At 33.6% G+C, this 15405-nt stretch overlaps 1 protein-coding gene and 1 pseudogene across 1 annotated transcript; one reads left to right on the plus strand and one right to left on the minus strand.

Annotated features, from left to right (window-relative positions):
* The first annotated feature begins 2035 nt into the window (after window positions 1-2035).
* On the plus strand, window positions 2036-5344 carry LOC122582423 (annotated as a pseudogene).
* Window positions 5345-7404: 2060 nt separating this feature from the next.
* On the minus strand, window positions 7405-13368 carry LOC122581626 (C2 and GRAM domain-containing protein At1g03370). The gene is made up of 9 exons (XM_043753869.1): window positions 13005-13368; window positions 11306-12529; window positions 11045-11230; window positions 10680-10963; window positions 10480-10596; window positions 9730-9992; window positions 8485-8716; window positions 8128-8400; window positions 7405-8042 (listed from the first exon to the last, which is right to left on the minus strand). The coding sequence occupies exons 1-9, from the start codon at window positions 13351-13353 to the stop codon at window positions 7833-7835; spliced, it is 3138 nt and encodes a 1045-aa protein (XP_043609804.1). The 5' UTR covers window positions 13354-13368; the 3' UTR covers window positions 7405-7832.
* Between the last annotated feature and the right edge of the window lie 2037 nt (window positions 13369-15405).

Below are 15405 nucleotides of genomic sequence, written 5' to 3' on the forward strand. Positions count from 1 at the left end.
CGCGTAGAACTTTCAACTGTCTTCATTATGTGATCGATAGATTTGTTTCAAATATATATTATTAGAGGTAAAACCACATTAGGTTATTTCTCCACATTGAGAAGTTTCACTTATTGTGATTAACTTTTGTTATTGATGATTTGCACTATATATATAACTAAAAACTTTGACATATGAAATATATATTGCCCAAAGTCAAAACTACAAACGTTTTTAAAAGTTTGTAGCAACAAATATATATATATATATACATATATATTTTTAGGCACAATAATCCAAAAATCAAAAATGAAAGAAAAAAATTTTTGAATAACAATTTTCAATATATTAGTTAAAACGACAAAGAAGAAAGGTTTGAGAAAAACTATGTAGTTGCACATAATAGTACGTGGTACATAATGGTACGGGATATGACGATGAAAAAGTTGCAATATATTGTTGAAAACCCAAAAGGAAAAAAGTTTGCAAAAAACCAATAAGCAACCCGTGTTTGAAAACCCAAACGGAATATGATGTGGCAAAATCCGATTAGTAGTCAGGATGTGTGGTGGACGAATAGTAACTCGCCACGTAGGCGGTTACTATTTATGTAGTTATGTTCATGTTTCAAGTGTATTAACATATAGTATAATTATCAATAAAAATAATAATAATTACCAGTCTTAAAAGTATTACAATCTATTATTAAATTAGTTTATATAAAATTAAAAATTTAGTTTATATTTTTATAATTTATTGGTTGAGATAAGAATTTGTTCTAGAGTCTTAACTTTAACATCTAGTTATTTAAATTAGAACATACATTTAAACAAATTTTCAGATTTTTTGATTCATAACTAGGAATAGGGGACTTTTTTTTTACTTTCTTTCTTTTTTATTATTGTTTTTCTTAAGCTTTTTTTTTCAATTTGTTTCGACTTATATATATGTGAGGATGATAATATAAGGCTGTTAGGTACCTAAGTTTAGATGCCGGACACTCACATATTAATTTTTTAAACCATAAAAATCATGGCGACCTAGACATTTATTCATTAAACAATAAATAATAAAATCAGTATATGAGGGGTTCCACACCTAAGCTTAGGTGTCAGACAACCTTATATTCCATTTTCCATATATATATATGTATATATATGGAGTGAGTAGGGTCGGAGGAGGAGTGATGGTAGTCGGATGAGGAGTGATGCCGTCTGTTGGAGGAGTGAGTGGGGTCGGAGGAGAAGTGATGGTAGTCGGAGGAGGGGTGATGCCGCCTGTTAGAAGAGTGAGTGGGGTCGGAGGAAAGATTCCTCCGATGGGAGGAGTAATGCTTGAGGGAGGTGTATGTAGTGTTAATGGGAGTAGCGGGTGTAGTGGAGGGTGGTGTTGAGGTTTTGCAGCCGGTTACAAAGGTTATAATCGGGAGAAAGACAATTATTTTAGTAATCATCGTCAGGATGGATATTTGATATTTGGTGTGAATGATAAATAATGTGTGAACTAAAATGCTCAAAGTATAAACATAGACAAACCTCCTGAACCCAACAAAGCGGTAGCAACACCAGAAACAATGCGCAAAAATTGGAAGTCGCCAAAGTCAACCTTCAAAATGTAAGATGCCATATAAAAAGAAGAGAAAAATAAACTATTGAGCCTCCAAAAATGTAGTTTCATAGTTTTTATGTAGGTATGAGCACGAGTCAAAACCCGCCTCAACCCGTGATCCGACAAAACAATAATATTGAACCCGTGACCCGGTTCATTATCCCTTTTAGGTTTGTCGGGTTCAGCTCGACTCTCGGGTTTTTCACTTGTCAAAACTTGGTTTGAACCTCAACGGAGAAATAACATCAAACTCATTACTCTATCAGACGGGTTGGTCCAGATCGGTTCTCGATCATTACGGATTTTCGGGTCATATACTCGTTAGTTTCTTGTATATAACCTTGAATTGAACTATAAAAAAAAAACCCAAATTGAACAGTCTTTGCATAATTTAATTATTAAAAAGAAAATTAAAATTAAAAAAAAAAATTAGAAAAATCAATCGTCTAAAGTACACAAAACAAAACCCTGGATTTTTGAAAACCTACTTAGAAACCTACCACAACTTTTGGCAAACGACCACCAATCACCCCCACCACCACAGTTGTCGGAAACCTCCACCGTCACAGCTGTCATAAACCACCACCGTCTTTCTAGGTAATTCTTTTCCTTTTGTCTAGCTTGTCCTTCCTTTTTATTGTTAAAATCAAATGTTATTATTCTTCATTTGTTTTATATTATTATCATTATTATTTTCATATTTTACTGTCAAACATCATTCATTATTTTTCGTTATGTAATGATATATGACGCAATATGTTGATTATGATATGATACATCAATTTATCAAAGTTATTATATTTCTATAAAGTTAGACACTGCCCAGTTTAGTTTTTCGTTTAGGAACAATTATTCCGATTTTAGTATGTCCAAGTTTGTTGTGGTATGCGAAATGAGCGGTAGTCAGGCGGGTTGAGTTTTTATTAAAAAAAATAATAATAAAGAAAAGAAGAATTTAACTAAACTAACATTAGCATAAACAGCATTACTGTGAGGATACTTATATCAAGTTCTGGACTTTACGATTCTTGTTTCACAATAGTCTTTATGGATTTTTATGCTATAGTCCAAGTCGAGTTATGTAATGGTAAGAGTTTTAGAGTGTCTAAACAAATATTTTACTGTTACACTTTGCTTTGATGAAAAGAAAGTCTTTAAAGTGTCGCGTGCAAGTAGGCTTGCGCTTGATTGGTATATGTATCGGATATTATAGTGTGAAACGTTAGATGGCATGTTCGCTTTTAGTGTTTGTTGATATAATTTTGACTGTACCCAACACTTTGGCTTGCAAGTATGTCCTGAAGTAGAATTTCAAAGGGACAAGTATTTTTCAATGGCTTTGTCCCTTAAGCTTTTGACAAATACTTTTAATTAGTTAGTGGTTTCTACTTTGGACAACGAATCCACAGGGACCAAGCCCATCGCCACACAAACTTGGCCTAGCAAAAGTTTTTCCTGCAGAGACTCGTGTTACTACCTGAAATTGTTTGCACCTAATAGAATCTGAACTTTGGATCTCTTTAACTGTGCGAGTTATATTTTCCTAAAACTTTTCACTAAGCCAACTCATGGATGCTAATCTTGACGAATACATATACCGAGGATTTGTCATTGGTTGGGGGTTTGATGAACACCGTCCAGGGTATGGACATATCACATTATAATTATAATTTGGGTTTTTATGTGGCCCGACCCAATATAGTTAGGGTGTTGCTTTCTATACTCTGTAGCTTGGGTTCTATTTATGTCCTACTTGATACTGTATACACAGGATAAGAAATCTTCGCTCCTGCCCATAGACTAGGTCGATCAGGTGAAGTGTTGAACTATGTAAGTATGTTTTCTTCTTTTTTGATTGCTTCTGTATTGTAAGTCCATTTTGCATAGCAATATAGTTTATAGTTACTACCACACATTAATGGACACATGTCGTGTTTCTAATAGCCATCTAAAAAAGTAGACTGCCCAGTTATATGAATGCTCATCTATCGCTCTTGGTAAAGTCAGTTACTTATTTAGCTTCTGCAAAGTAGAATAGCTATAATTTACGTGTTTTTCGCGTTCCCTTTGCATGTGTGCTACATTTTCTCTTTTCATTTTATATTGAAATCAGTGGCTTATTGTTTTGTTTTTTCTAATGGGAACAGAATGCCCGGAGATAAGCTATCTATCGGTCTGTCGTGGGAACCACAACTGCCCTCTTTTTCGTCTGGTACAAAAGTGAGTCGAATGACAAGTTTCAAACTTTATATAAGCCCAACTCAGAGCTCATTGATGGGCTGTTTGTTCCACCTAATGACCCCAAAGGTTGAACAAGTTACTGAAAAAGCAAGTCAAAGATACAAAGGAAAGAATTGGTATGCTCACATTCTAAGTGGTGTACTTCATACACGATCTTATATCTAAATTTCTGAAGTTGACTTGAAAATGTTTGAAATGTGTGTAGGTTTGATATGCCTGCTCCTACACTCACACCTGAGTTAAAGAAGGATCTCACTCTGCTAAAGGTGTTGTCACTTCTATTGGTTCTTATAAATTTTAATTCAGCTTAATTTTTTTCCATAACTCTTTTGACATTTTGGCCACTATCTGACAATGTTTTTTGGAGCTTCAAGCCCATGCTTTAAGAAAAAGTTTCTGCTAAACAAAAAGCTTTGAGTGGATGTAGCTTTTTAAAAAACCCCAGCCACTAAAAGCTCCTAAAACGAAAGCTACTGACAATAAAGTTTTTGAAAGAGCCCCGGCTTCAACTTCATCCCCTGATTACAACTCTCACTTCATCCCCTTGTTACAGCTCCATCCAACTACAACTACTTTTGCTAAACGTACCCCTAGTGAATAAACAATGGCATTTGCATCTTTTGAAGCTATATCATTGATTTTTTGTGACAAATAGATATATGCTTGTTTTATGTTTTTAATACTCTATAATGGCAGCTAAATTGTTTCTTTCATCCTAAATGATCTCACTTTATAACATTGTTTTCGTTTATAGCTGCGAAATGTGATTGATCCGAAGAGGCACTACAAGAAGGGTGACTCCAAATCAAACTCATTTCCAAAATATTTCCAGGTAGGTCTTGGTCTTTCGGTACATCATTAGCAAAATACTGATCTCATGGCAGATTAGGACTTATATTTGAATTTTTCAGGTTGGGACGGTTGTGGAGCCAGTATCAGAATATTTTACTAGTAGACTTACAAAGAGAGAAAGGAAGGCAACTCTTGCTGATGAATTACTATCTGATCAGTCACTCAAGGTTTACAGGTGAGGTTTTTGTTTTTTATATATATAAAGGGTCGAGGAAGAGAAAAATATAGCATGTTATAAATGTTGTTTCATTTTACAGGAAGCGCAAGGTTCAAGAGATTGAACAGAAAAACCAGCCAGGCGGGGTTGATAAATGGAAGTTTAAAGGTAAAAGCTCATTGAAACGTGCAAAGCAAAGGAGGCACTGAATGTGGTCCTAATGGGGATTTTTGAAGCTATGGAAAGTAGGGCGATGACTTGTTGGATCAGATGGTGTTGCATCTTTGGTTTTGATTTATGCTGCAACGGTGAAGTGTTATTATTGTATTATGTAAGCAAGGGTGAACGATTCCTTTTACTCTAACTGTCAATTTTTGGTCTCCTTTAAAGACATTAGTATTATCTTTGATTTTTAAATGTCGTATGTCCACTATCTTTAGTTTTCAAAATGGGACAATTTTGTAGCTAAACATCAATGTTATTATTAATTTTAGTATATTGGAAATATGTGATTCTAGTATAATTTACTGTACAAACCGTTAATTGGATGATCTTTTCCCTGTTCATTGACCAGGGAAGGACGAGTTTTAACTCAAGATGTATGTGACTTAACCCATGTATACCATGAAATATGAATACTATAGAACCCTTTTCCTGACAGCCCTTAGGATTTTCGAATATGACATCTCTTGTGAGAACATTAGATGCTAGACTGCCCGGTCATGGTGGTTAATCAATTGCCCATGTTATGTTATTATAGTATAGCAGAATCTTATTAATACTTTGGCAACTGGATAGGCGCCAAACAATTACAAACAATAGCTTACATCAAATAGTCTGGCCTAATGTCATGCAAGATGGCCTTTGGTACACCAGACAGCCAAAGAAGCATGACCTCTATAACTAGATATTATTCCTACGTGGGTTTTATCTATGGAAGGGGATTCTATTTGTTTGTTTAAGTTATAGTTATGTAGCCTTTTTCTATGTTGTTTTGCTAGTTGAATTTCATTAACTTATAATTATATGCCATACATGATTATGCTAATCTTTATTATAAAAACAAAATAAATGTTTCACATGGTGAAAATTATAGTTGATGTAAAAAGTGCATATTTATAGTACAATCATTACTTTTACAATATACATTTTGTATGATTGTCTCCGGCATTGTAAAACATTTTTAATAATAAACATAGGTAAAAGTGTAAAACTACTTGATCCCCAATACCATTTTTGAACCCACCAATCCCACTCGTAAAAGACGGACGCCTATAAAATCCCCTAACCACATTACCGCAACATGCTACGACCGAGGATCGAATCCGGGGCCTTATTGGGTAAATTCATATAACATGTGGACACGGGCATTAGCTGCGGTAGTGCCAAACAGCCAATTGAATGAAAATTGCAAGAAAATTCACAAATTATTTATATATATACTAAAAACCTATGTAAATGTATAAGTACTTTATACGTGAAATGTAAAGCACATACTAATCTTAACTAAGTTTCGTTTTAGCCCCCTAAATTTTAACCAAATTTCGTTTTAACCCATTAAAATTTCTACTTTTAAACTTTTATCTCATATCAAAGTTTTCACTTTCATTTTCGTGACACGAAACTTTTAGGTTCTCATATTTTCATCAAACTTTCACACAGTTACGGTTTTACTTTTAAACATTTGGTGTTTGATTATTTTCATTTGTCTTTTTATACATATAGCGTTTTTATTATACAATAACTTTTATTATCGTTACGTCTTATGTTTATGTTACATTTAAAACGTTAATATAGTTATTGTTTATGTTTTTATACATCTTAATATTCTTTTACATTATTTTTATTGTATTGTTACATGTTTAGTTGTTTTTTTAGTAAAAGTTTTTTTCTTTTAACTTGTATCCACATCAAAATTTTCGTTTTCATTTTTATTAACACTGAACTTTTGAGTTCTAAGATTTTCATCATACAATTTGCACACAGTTATGGTTTACTTTTAAAGATTTGGTTTTTGATTATTTTTTTCTGTTTTTATACATATATATAATATAATGTTTTAAATATATAATAATGTTCATAATGATTACACATAAAACATTTAAAACATTAATATACTTATTGTTTATGTTTTTATACGACTTATTATTTTTTTACAATATTTTTAATGTTATTATTAGATGGTTATTTATCATTTTTAAAGTTTATGTTCAAATATTTGACATAATTTGTCAAAACTTTATTGTATAAAAAACGTACCCCGTGGCAATAACTAGTTGAAGTTAAAAATGAAGTTCACCATGGTTGGTGGCCCATTGGTAGGGTCATTAACCTTGGGGAATCCACCTGGATTCGAGTCTCACTTCTCACATTTGTGGGGTAAATTAATAGGGATTTTTCGAGAGTCATGGATTTCATCCCAGACATGCATGTAATTTAGGAATAAGAGTAGATTAGAATGCCGTTAAAAAAAAAAAAAAAAAAAAATGAAGTTCACACAAACCTATAAATAACCAATATAATGGGTAGAAAGGAACAGAATAGAATGAAGTGATGTACAACAAAAATGGACTGAAGCAAAAACATTAAATTGAGACATTGAGTGTCAATAATGAAAGGATGTCCCTGCAGACTGTCAACGCCAAGATGCACCTTCGTGTTTATATCTGAAGCTAACTATCTGTTGCTGTTGTAGTATATAAATGTGAAAAATGTCTATAATCCGTACATGTGAGATTCGAGTCTAGGCTACTTCCTACACTTGTACACAACTATCTATAGCTTTCAAAAAGCGTTATTATCATAAATGACTGTACAAAGAAGGCTATATCCTAGGTAAAAAAAGCCAAGATATGCTAGAAAATTCACTTACAAAATGATACTTTTATCTCGCCACTTGATTTCTTGGGTCATCTGTTGCATTACCCGAGAGCCAATTCAAGTCTGTGGTGTAGTCGAAAATGCTTCTTGGTAGATGTCGTAGCCTCTCTCTATTTTAAGTTTGCATCTGTTGTTTTCCTGCTACATATTCTCTCTCGATTGTACTAAACATGATTGTCATACGTTCTTGCAGATTTGCATGTATGTTTTTGGTGATCTTTTTCTTGTGTTTGGTGCTTTTCAACCATGCAATTCCAAAATGCACTACAATTTTACACACTATAGATCTCGACCCTTGGTCCTCTATTTGGTACTTTGTATGAAGCTGCAACAATTATGTCAGAACAGTCATATTTTGATCAGAAACACATCGTATTCAGATCCATATTAAATGTAAAAAACATGCATACAGTGAAATAGTCGCCAAGGGGGACACCATGCAGCGTTGTTACTTCTTCTACGAGCCAACCACTTCGATCAGGAAGACGGGATTTTTGTTGACTTGTAGTGACCTCTCCTCCATAGCGAGAAACACTCACGTCAAACTTGTAATAAGTTTGTCTTTGATATACATCTGGCTTTTCTAACTCCCATGGGCTTGTTGAATAATTGACACAATGAGCCCTATCCATTGCTCTTCGCTCCAGTTCGCTTCCACTGAACAGCTCCATCACAAAATTTGACTGAAATCAAGTACTAATCTACATCAGCAAAATATGCATGTAAATCATTAACAGTAATATTTATTTATGAGCGATGAGACTCACAGGAACTGAAAGAACAGAAGAGTAAACAACAGACATGGTGACATCCCCAAGGCCTAAAAAGGCTCCACTTTCTTCACTCTGGAGACTTCTGTTTTCATTGTCATCATCACTTACAATGGATGATGATTCTTCTTCAAGTATCTGTAAGCTTTTGTCATCTGATTCTTCTTCAGCTATTTCTGCCTTCTGTTCAGGACTTAAAGATCTGGCCCTCCACAGAGCCATGATTGTCCTGGTTTTCAACATTACACAGTTTTAGTTATTTATCACACTCTTTGGAGTTTCAGTATGACCCTCCATCCAACCAAACAGGAAGGCCACTACTCACTAGTCACAGAACTTACATCCCAACTCCCAAAGCAAAAGGCAAGTGCAATAGGAACCCCTTTTATGGAGTTGGAATATTACATGACAGCACTTTCATGTATTCAGCAAACAGTATTCATCTTGTAAAGCGACCACCTAAGATTTTTGGCTGCCACTAGACAGATTTTGTTATGATAGCACAAATGAAATCCACAAAACATTAACACAGTTATGGCCGTCTCAGACATAAAAAGCTATATTTTTTACGCACAATCCAGTTTAACTCTTTAACTGCACTTCCATTGTTCCATCTAGGGTATCTGGTTTCATAAATATTATTTCAAGAATTGGAACTTATAACAAAGATTGATACTGATTACACAATTGTTTTAGGATTTGCATAGTCAACATGTAAGGTATTTATGGATCTACCTATCAGCCCTTTGATCTAATCAAGGAGTAGGTCTTCAAAATCACATAAGAAATTTCCTTATAGCACCTACCTCTAGTGTGCACGCATAATTAACTTTTGTTTAGTGTGAGATTTCTCATATAATGACACTTCTTATAACCAGCAGTATATGGTGCATGGCCTGACAAGATGAGCTATAGGCTCATACATTCCACGGAGTTGATGCCACTGAAATGGCTACAGCGTCATACAATCAAATAGACTAATTCATTTGTAAAATCACCAACCCTAGTGGAACAAATAAAAATAAACAGCAACTACGAATACGATGGTGATTCTCAGATTATGATGGCACTTTAGTTGGTAACTTTTTGGCACTTTGACTTTGGTGATTCTCAGATTATGATGGCACTTTAAACGAATTATCATGTGCTATTTCCAGCTGTTAAACAATATTTTCAAATGCTGGAAAAGAAAGTGAAGGGAGTTTTAAAGATGAATAGAAAGAAAAGTCATCCTAAAGTTACCTGTGTGCAACGCTGAAAGACACAAATGACTGGAAATGAAACTTGAGCCTGCCTTCTGCATCTTGAGTCTTTGCCCCGTGCTTTGCATCCAAACCTCTGCCCGGATGTAATGTTATGACCACAATTGGACTGCCCATTGATGACAGGGTAGGAGGAACCACTTGAATATCTTCTATATCCTCCCACAGGAAAAAGAAATTTGTCTTGTGTCCAAATATATCTCCATGAAACCCTATTATTCTGGCTGACAGAAACAAACGACCCTGCGAACGAACATACTTTAGAATCAACCAAAGCAGAGTATGCCAGATGGATGGCAAAATGGGCAGGTCGGGTTATGAGTCACAGTGGGTCCAGGTCCATATGGGAAATTTTTGCATAGGTTGAAACAAGTTGGGTTGATCCAGAAAACTTTTTGCCCTAACTTTTTAACCTTCATAAGCGATAGGGATGTCAAATATGACTACAGAAATTATATTCATTGTCTAGGTTTCTGAATGTAATGCTTTACCAGGTTGGACTATACTTTATGTGCCTTTCAAACTGTTTGCTCTGCCCATCTGGGTTCTTAACGTTTAAGCTAATTTTGTTTTCAATTTTAATTTTTACCTATTTGATTACATAAGGATAAACATAACCCCAAGTGACCCATTCTAAGGTAAATGGGCCTGAACAACAAGTACTGAATTAGTTTCCATATTAGTTAAAGACTAAAGAAAACAAAGACATTCACCAGAACAGAGAATAAACCTGGAGGGGCATTTTGCGCTTCAAATGACAAGTAAAGTCATTAATTAGAAATTCCTCTGGTGGAAGCTTAAAGAGCTTCTGAAATGCTGAATTTGTTTGGGGAGAACGTAGTTTTATCTAATTATATAAAAGTCAATTACATAGTTAACAAGTGGAACTATAAGTAAGAGGTCACAAACTGGGATCTTAATGAATATTACCTTCTTTCCCACCTCCTTTTCCATCTTGGTCAAATATTCTTTAACAATATTGCTACCTCTTGTATTATTCAGAAATATCCTTAAATGCAATTTAGATTGACAAGCTTGTGCTAACTTCCCTTGTAGTGGAATCCACACATCACCTAAATCAGTTATATTACTTTTTACAAAATTAATTTGCGTACTTCCCAAACATACAGCTTCATCAAAAGGTCCATCAAAATTATACACTTCAACATCCAATGTAGATGGCGGGTCATCCATAGCATCAAATTCAAAGATTTCTGTAATTTATCACCGTTTACCAACACATTCACTTATACACATTTTAAACAACCCAAAATATAAAAACAGATAAAACTCACCATTCCATCGAGGATCAGACTTTTGGAACTTAATTGAGCTTGTTCTCGTTTTTCCGTTGCAGGTAAAAACCACATATGGATCAGATAGCCCAGTGGAATCAATGGTTGGTAAATTGCTTCCCTCAACCAATGCAACAGTTAGCAACCATCCATCTCCCGTTGCTTTTATTCCATGATCACCACCACCTATAAGATGCAAAGTTATAAGTCATCAAACACATAAAACGGTTACCTTATATACTGTTAATGAACGTTCCATACCTTTTTGCCCTCGGGCTTGCATAAACCGTGATATCAGATTCAAAACCCTTTCCCCTTGAAGAACCAACACCCCACACACAACGACTTCTCCAATCGAATCTGGCAAATCCAGCCCACCAAATTCAAGCCCCTGAACAGTGCTAGGCATGGCCAGAAAGAGGTGCACTATCACATACAATCCCATGAAAAAGGTAGAAATCACAGTGAAATTAGCAAAATACTGAACTGCGAGCTTCCAATCTGACTGTTTTTCCACTTGTAAAGAAGCCAACACCTGATCTTTTTCTGAACCAATATCTTTAAGATCAACCACCTTAAACTTTTCAGCTAATAAACCTGCTACTTGCTCAAAACTTTCCCTCACACCTTGGCGGGCCCCACCTTCTATCATACCCTTCATCATTGTATTATGCAAAAAATTCATTCGCCACGAGACCACCATATGGGAAGATTCTTCTCCTGTTGGTAACTCAGGACCAGGTGATATGGAGGTTTGAATTTCAACCCTGTAGTTACTTGCATATGGAGCATCTGGCGTGTTTACACTTGCTAAAACTGCAAAAGATTTCCCGTCAGCTTTTAGATATGTTTGCTCTTCAATTGCTTTTAAAGCCTTAATTAGCCTAGATGGTGCTTTAACATATGTAAACACTCTTTTTAAACTCCCACTTTCAGTGTCGAATTTCCATGGTCCCACTTGCAACTCTGAATTTTTCTGAACCTCTGCTAACAGATTCAGATAATTTGAATCAGATGAAAAGATAAATGAGTTCAACTCAGATGTTGAAACTGTATAAACCTGATCCAACACTATCCCTCCAGGCAAATTTGCAGGCATTTCACCACCTTCATCTTTCTCCTCCAACTTTTTCAAAAGTTCTTTAAAATTTAGAGATGACGACGGCTGCTGTTCTTCACTTTTGTCCTCAGATACCTCTGAATCATCGGTTTCAGTGGCCTCTGGTATCTCGGTGATTTTATTATTTGCAGCAGGCGGTACTAACTCATTACTTCTATTAAATATATGTGAAAGTAGACTTGAAATTTTTTCTTTACTAGTTTTTTCCTCCTTTATTGGAGCTAGAAGTTCCTCTGACCTCATCGGAGACGACATTCTTGAACTAGTCGAAGATCTCGCTGGCGACATTGACCCATTCTCAATTTGAGATTGTATATCCGATTGAGGGTTATTTTGCGCAAAACTTACTGTCAGAAGAACTTCACCTAGTAATATAAACACATTATCATATAAAAAAGACTATTTAAACTTCATATAATCATATACGCATTCAGCAATAAACGATCATACAAAACAGTTTAGGTCAACCTCAGTAATCAAATAAGAAGTTCAAAATAAGCAATTCCAACCATCCTCAAAGCACATTGTCAGTGTAAAAATGAGAAAGGACACAACCCGCAAGATGTAATATGGACAATTCATACAAAAACTGATCATATAAAGAATAGGTAAAAGCAAAAAAGTAACAATTTTTAAGCTTACAGTATGTTCAAAATAAGCAATATACAACTATATACAAACAATGATCATATCTACAACAACATAACGATGCCCAATCACGCTGGTATTAGAGTACGGGGACGTGGGATGTTACACAGTCATACATTTACTCGAGGGTAAGAATGATCATATATACAAATATCTAAAAATGGAAAAAAGTAAAGATTTTGAAAAACTAACCACAATCTTTAATCTTTGATTTCTTTTTCGGCTGCAACGAATACCAAGAAGTACCTAAAGATTTATCCACAGTATCGAAAACTGTCGAAATAGGGATTTTAACACTACCAATAAGATCATCATTAAAAAACTTGTCTTCATTTAATAAACTAACAATAAGTTGTTTATTTAAATCTTCAATTCTAAAACTAAATTCTTCACACCAAGATGGATTCAAACATTTTTTAACAACTTTTGTTTTATGTCTTTGATTTCCAACTTTTAATTTAACATATGAATCAATTGATCCATTATTTTGATCAATTATAGGCAAGTTTTTGGCTTCAATTACACGTACTAATAATTTCATATCAAAATTATATATATAAAAAAAAAATTAACAAACTTTATAAAAAAAAATATCAAGATTTTATAAGGGTATACATTTTAGTTCAAAAATATTTTTTTTAGGAAAAAAAAAAAGAGTTGGTCAAAGTTAAGAAAAATGCTGAATTGAAAAAGGGTATGAATATTTTTTTAAATCTTGAAAATCTTGAAAATCTTGAAAACCTTGAAAAGAGGTAATGGGATTAAGGATCAAAACCCCATAAAACTGGATTAAGGATTGATCATGGGAGTTAAATAAAAAAATCTAGGGCGAAAAATAATGTAATCTGTGAAATAGCAGAAAATGATTACAAGAAATATAGAATATTTTTACTTTTTGTTTGAATTAATTGATGATTTTAAGAATTGATTCAAGGTGGAAGGAGAAGGAGGAAGTTGAATTTTTGTAGCAGAAAATAGTTTTGGGGATTTTTTAATTTAAAAATATTTGTTTTTTAAAAAACAAATAAATGGCTGACAAAGATAAAAATATTATTTATTTATTTATAATTTACGTAAATTCAAATATGATTGCGCGTACGTTTTTAGAACCGATTTTGACTTTTTGGAAGCTTTAGAATCTTTTCATGTTTTGTAACCTCGCCAAATTTAGTATCAATCTTTTCATGTAAACTTTATAATATGGAATGTGCAAAGTATCAGTAAAAGTCTAATTAGTCGTTGACGTGAAAAAGTGTACTATTATTTGAGGTAGTTTAGAAATAAAATAAATTTATCCTTATAAAATAAAAGTTTAGTAAACTCTTTATATTTTACTCGTAATGTGGTTTTCCATTTTGTATGGTAATTTTGTTTATATCGAGAAAGTTGAGGGCCAACAACATCATAAATTGTTGTTGTGATTTTCGGGATATATCATAGTTATACTAACGATATAAGTTGTTAGTTGCATCGTGACCAAAGATATTATTATTCAACCATATTTAATGTGTGTGAAGAAGAAAAATATAAAAGAAAAGATTGATGACATTGAACAATACTAACATGATAGTCGCACAATACGACGGTGGTGATGATGGTGATGGCGACGGGTGTTGATGACGGCAACTATTGTTGTTGACAGTGTTGAGTGATGTGAATTAAACTATTTTAAAAGGTATGAGCTTAAAATGTAAATTTATAAAATAAATGTTTAACACGTAAATTAATTCATTAAGTGCAAATTGATAAATTTCTATATCATATATTTTCATTAAAAAGGGTTTAAAAAGGCAATTAAATCAATTTCAATGTAACTTTCATGTAACTATATTAAAACGAGAGAACCTAGAATATTTATAAAATAGAAAAGATATTATGGTTACAGAGTAACAACATACGAAACCGACACTAAAATATGTGCTAACATTAACAGTTTAGAGAACATTTCCCAATATATAATGACGATCACTATCAATGGCAAGTCATGATATAACTTTAGAAATTGTTGTAACATCATTGACGATGACTTCATTGACTTATATGAACAAGTTAATATATACATATACACATCATAATCATTAGGGTATGTTTTTGCATTTAATTTTGATAACAAAACCATAAGCTGAGAATACATTGCTTTTTTAATTGGTCGACATTGTTCATAAGTAAGGCCACAAAGTGATAACTAATCACTGAGGTGGGGCGGACCACATTCTTTGGTAACATGTTTTTGTTCAACAAAATACAACATCTGATTCGTTATTATGGTTTTTCTAGTGTATGAATGAACACATATCAATTAATAGTTCAATATAAATTAGTATTGCTTTTGCAATTGTTTGTCCGAACGTCAACTATATATTTATCCATTGGTAAAGGCACATGGAGTCGAAGGTTGACCACGTTTCCCTACAATATATGTAAACTCGATATATATATATATTACTAACTTTATGTATTAGTTTAGTCTAAAGTTAACTGACTCACCCACAAAGCATAAATTCTTGTTTAGCCTCTTTATACGTCAATTCATGGCTATACCAATGTGTCTATCTAGTGAAATAAATACACTTTATACAACTCAATGGAATTG

This window comes from Erigeron canadensis, chromosome 9 (genome assembly GCF_010389155.1).
Source record: "Erigeron canadensis isolate Cc75 chromosome 9, C_canadensis_v1, whole genome shotgun sequence".
NCBI lineage: Eukaryota > Viridiplantae > Streptophyta > Magnoliopsida > Asterales > Asteraceae > Erigeron > Erigeron canadensis.

Excerpts from the sequence above, each read along its gene's own strand:
- LOC122581626 (XM_043753869.1), bottom strand. The coding sequence starts at position 13,353 with ATGAAATTATTAGTACGTGTAATTGAAGCCAAAAACTTGCCTATAATT. Across the intron at positions 11,231-11,305 it reads GCAAGCCCGAGGGCAAAAAG|GTGGTGGTGATCATGGAATA; the intron begins GTATGGAACGTT and ends TGCATCTTATAG. Across the intron at positions 8,401-8,484 it reads CTTCTGTTCTTTCAGTTCCT|TCAAATTTTGTGATGGAGCT; the intron begins GTGAGTCTCATC and ends ACTTGATTTCAG.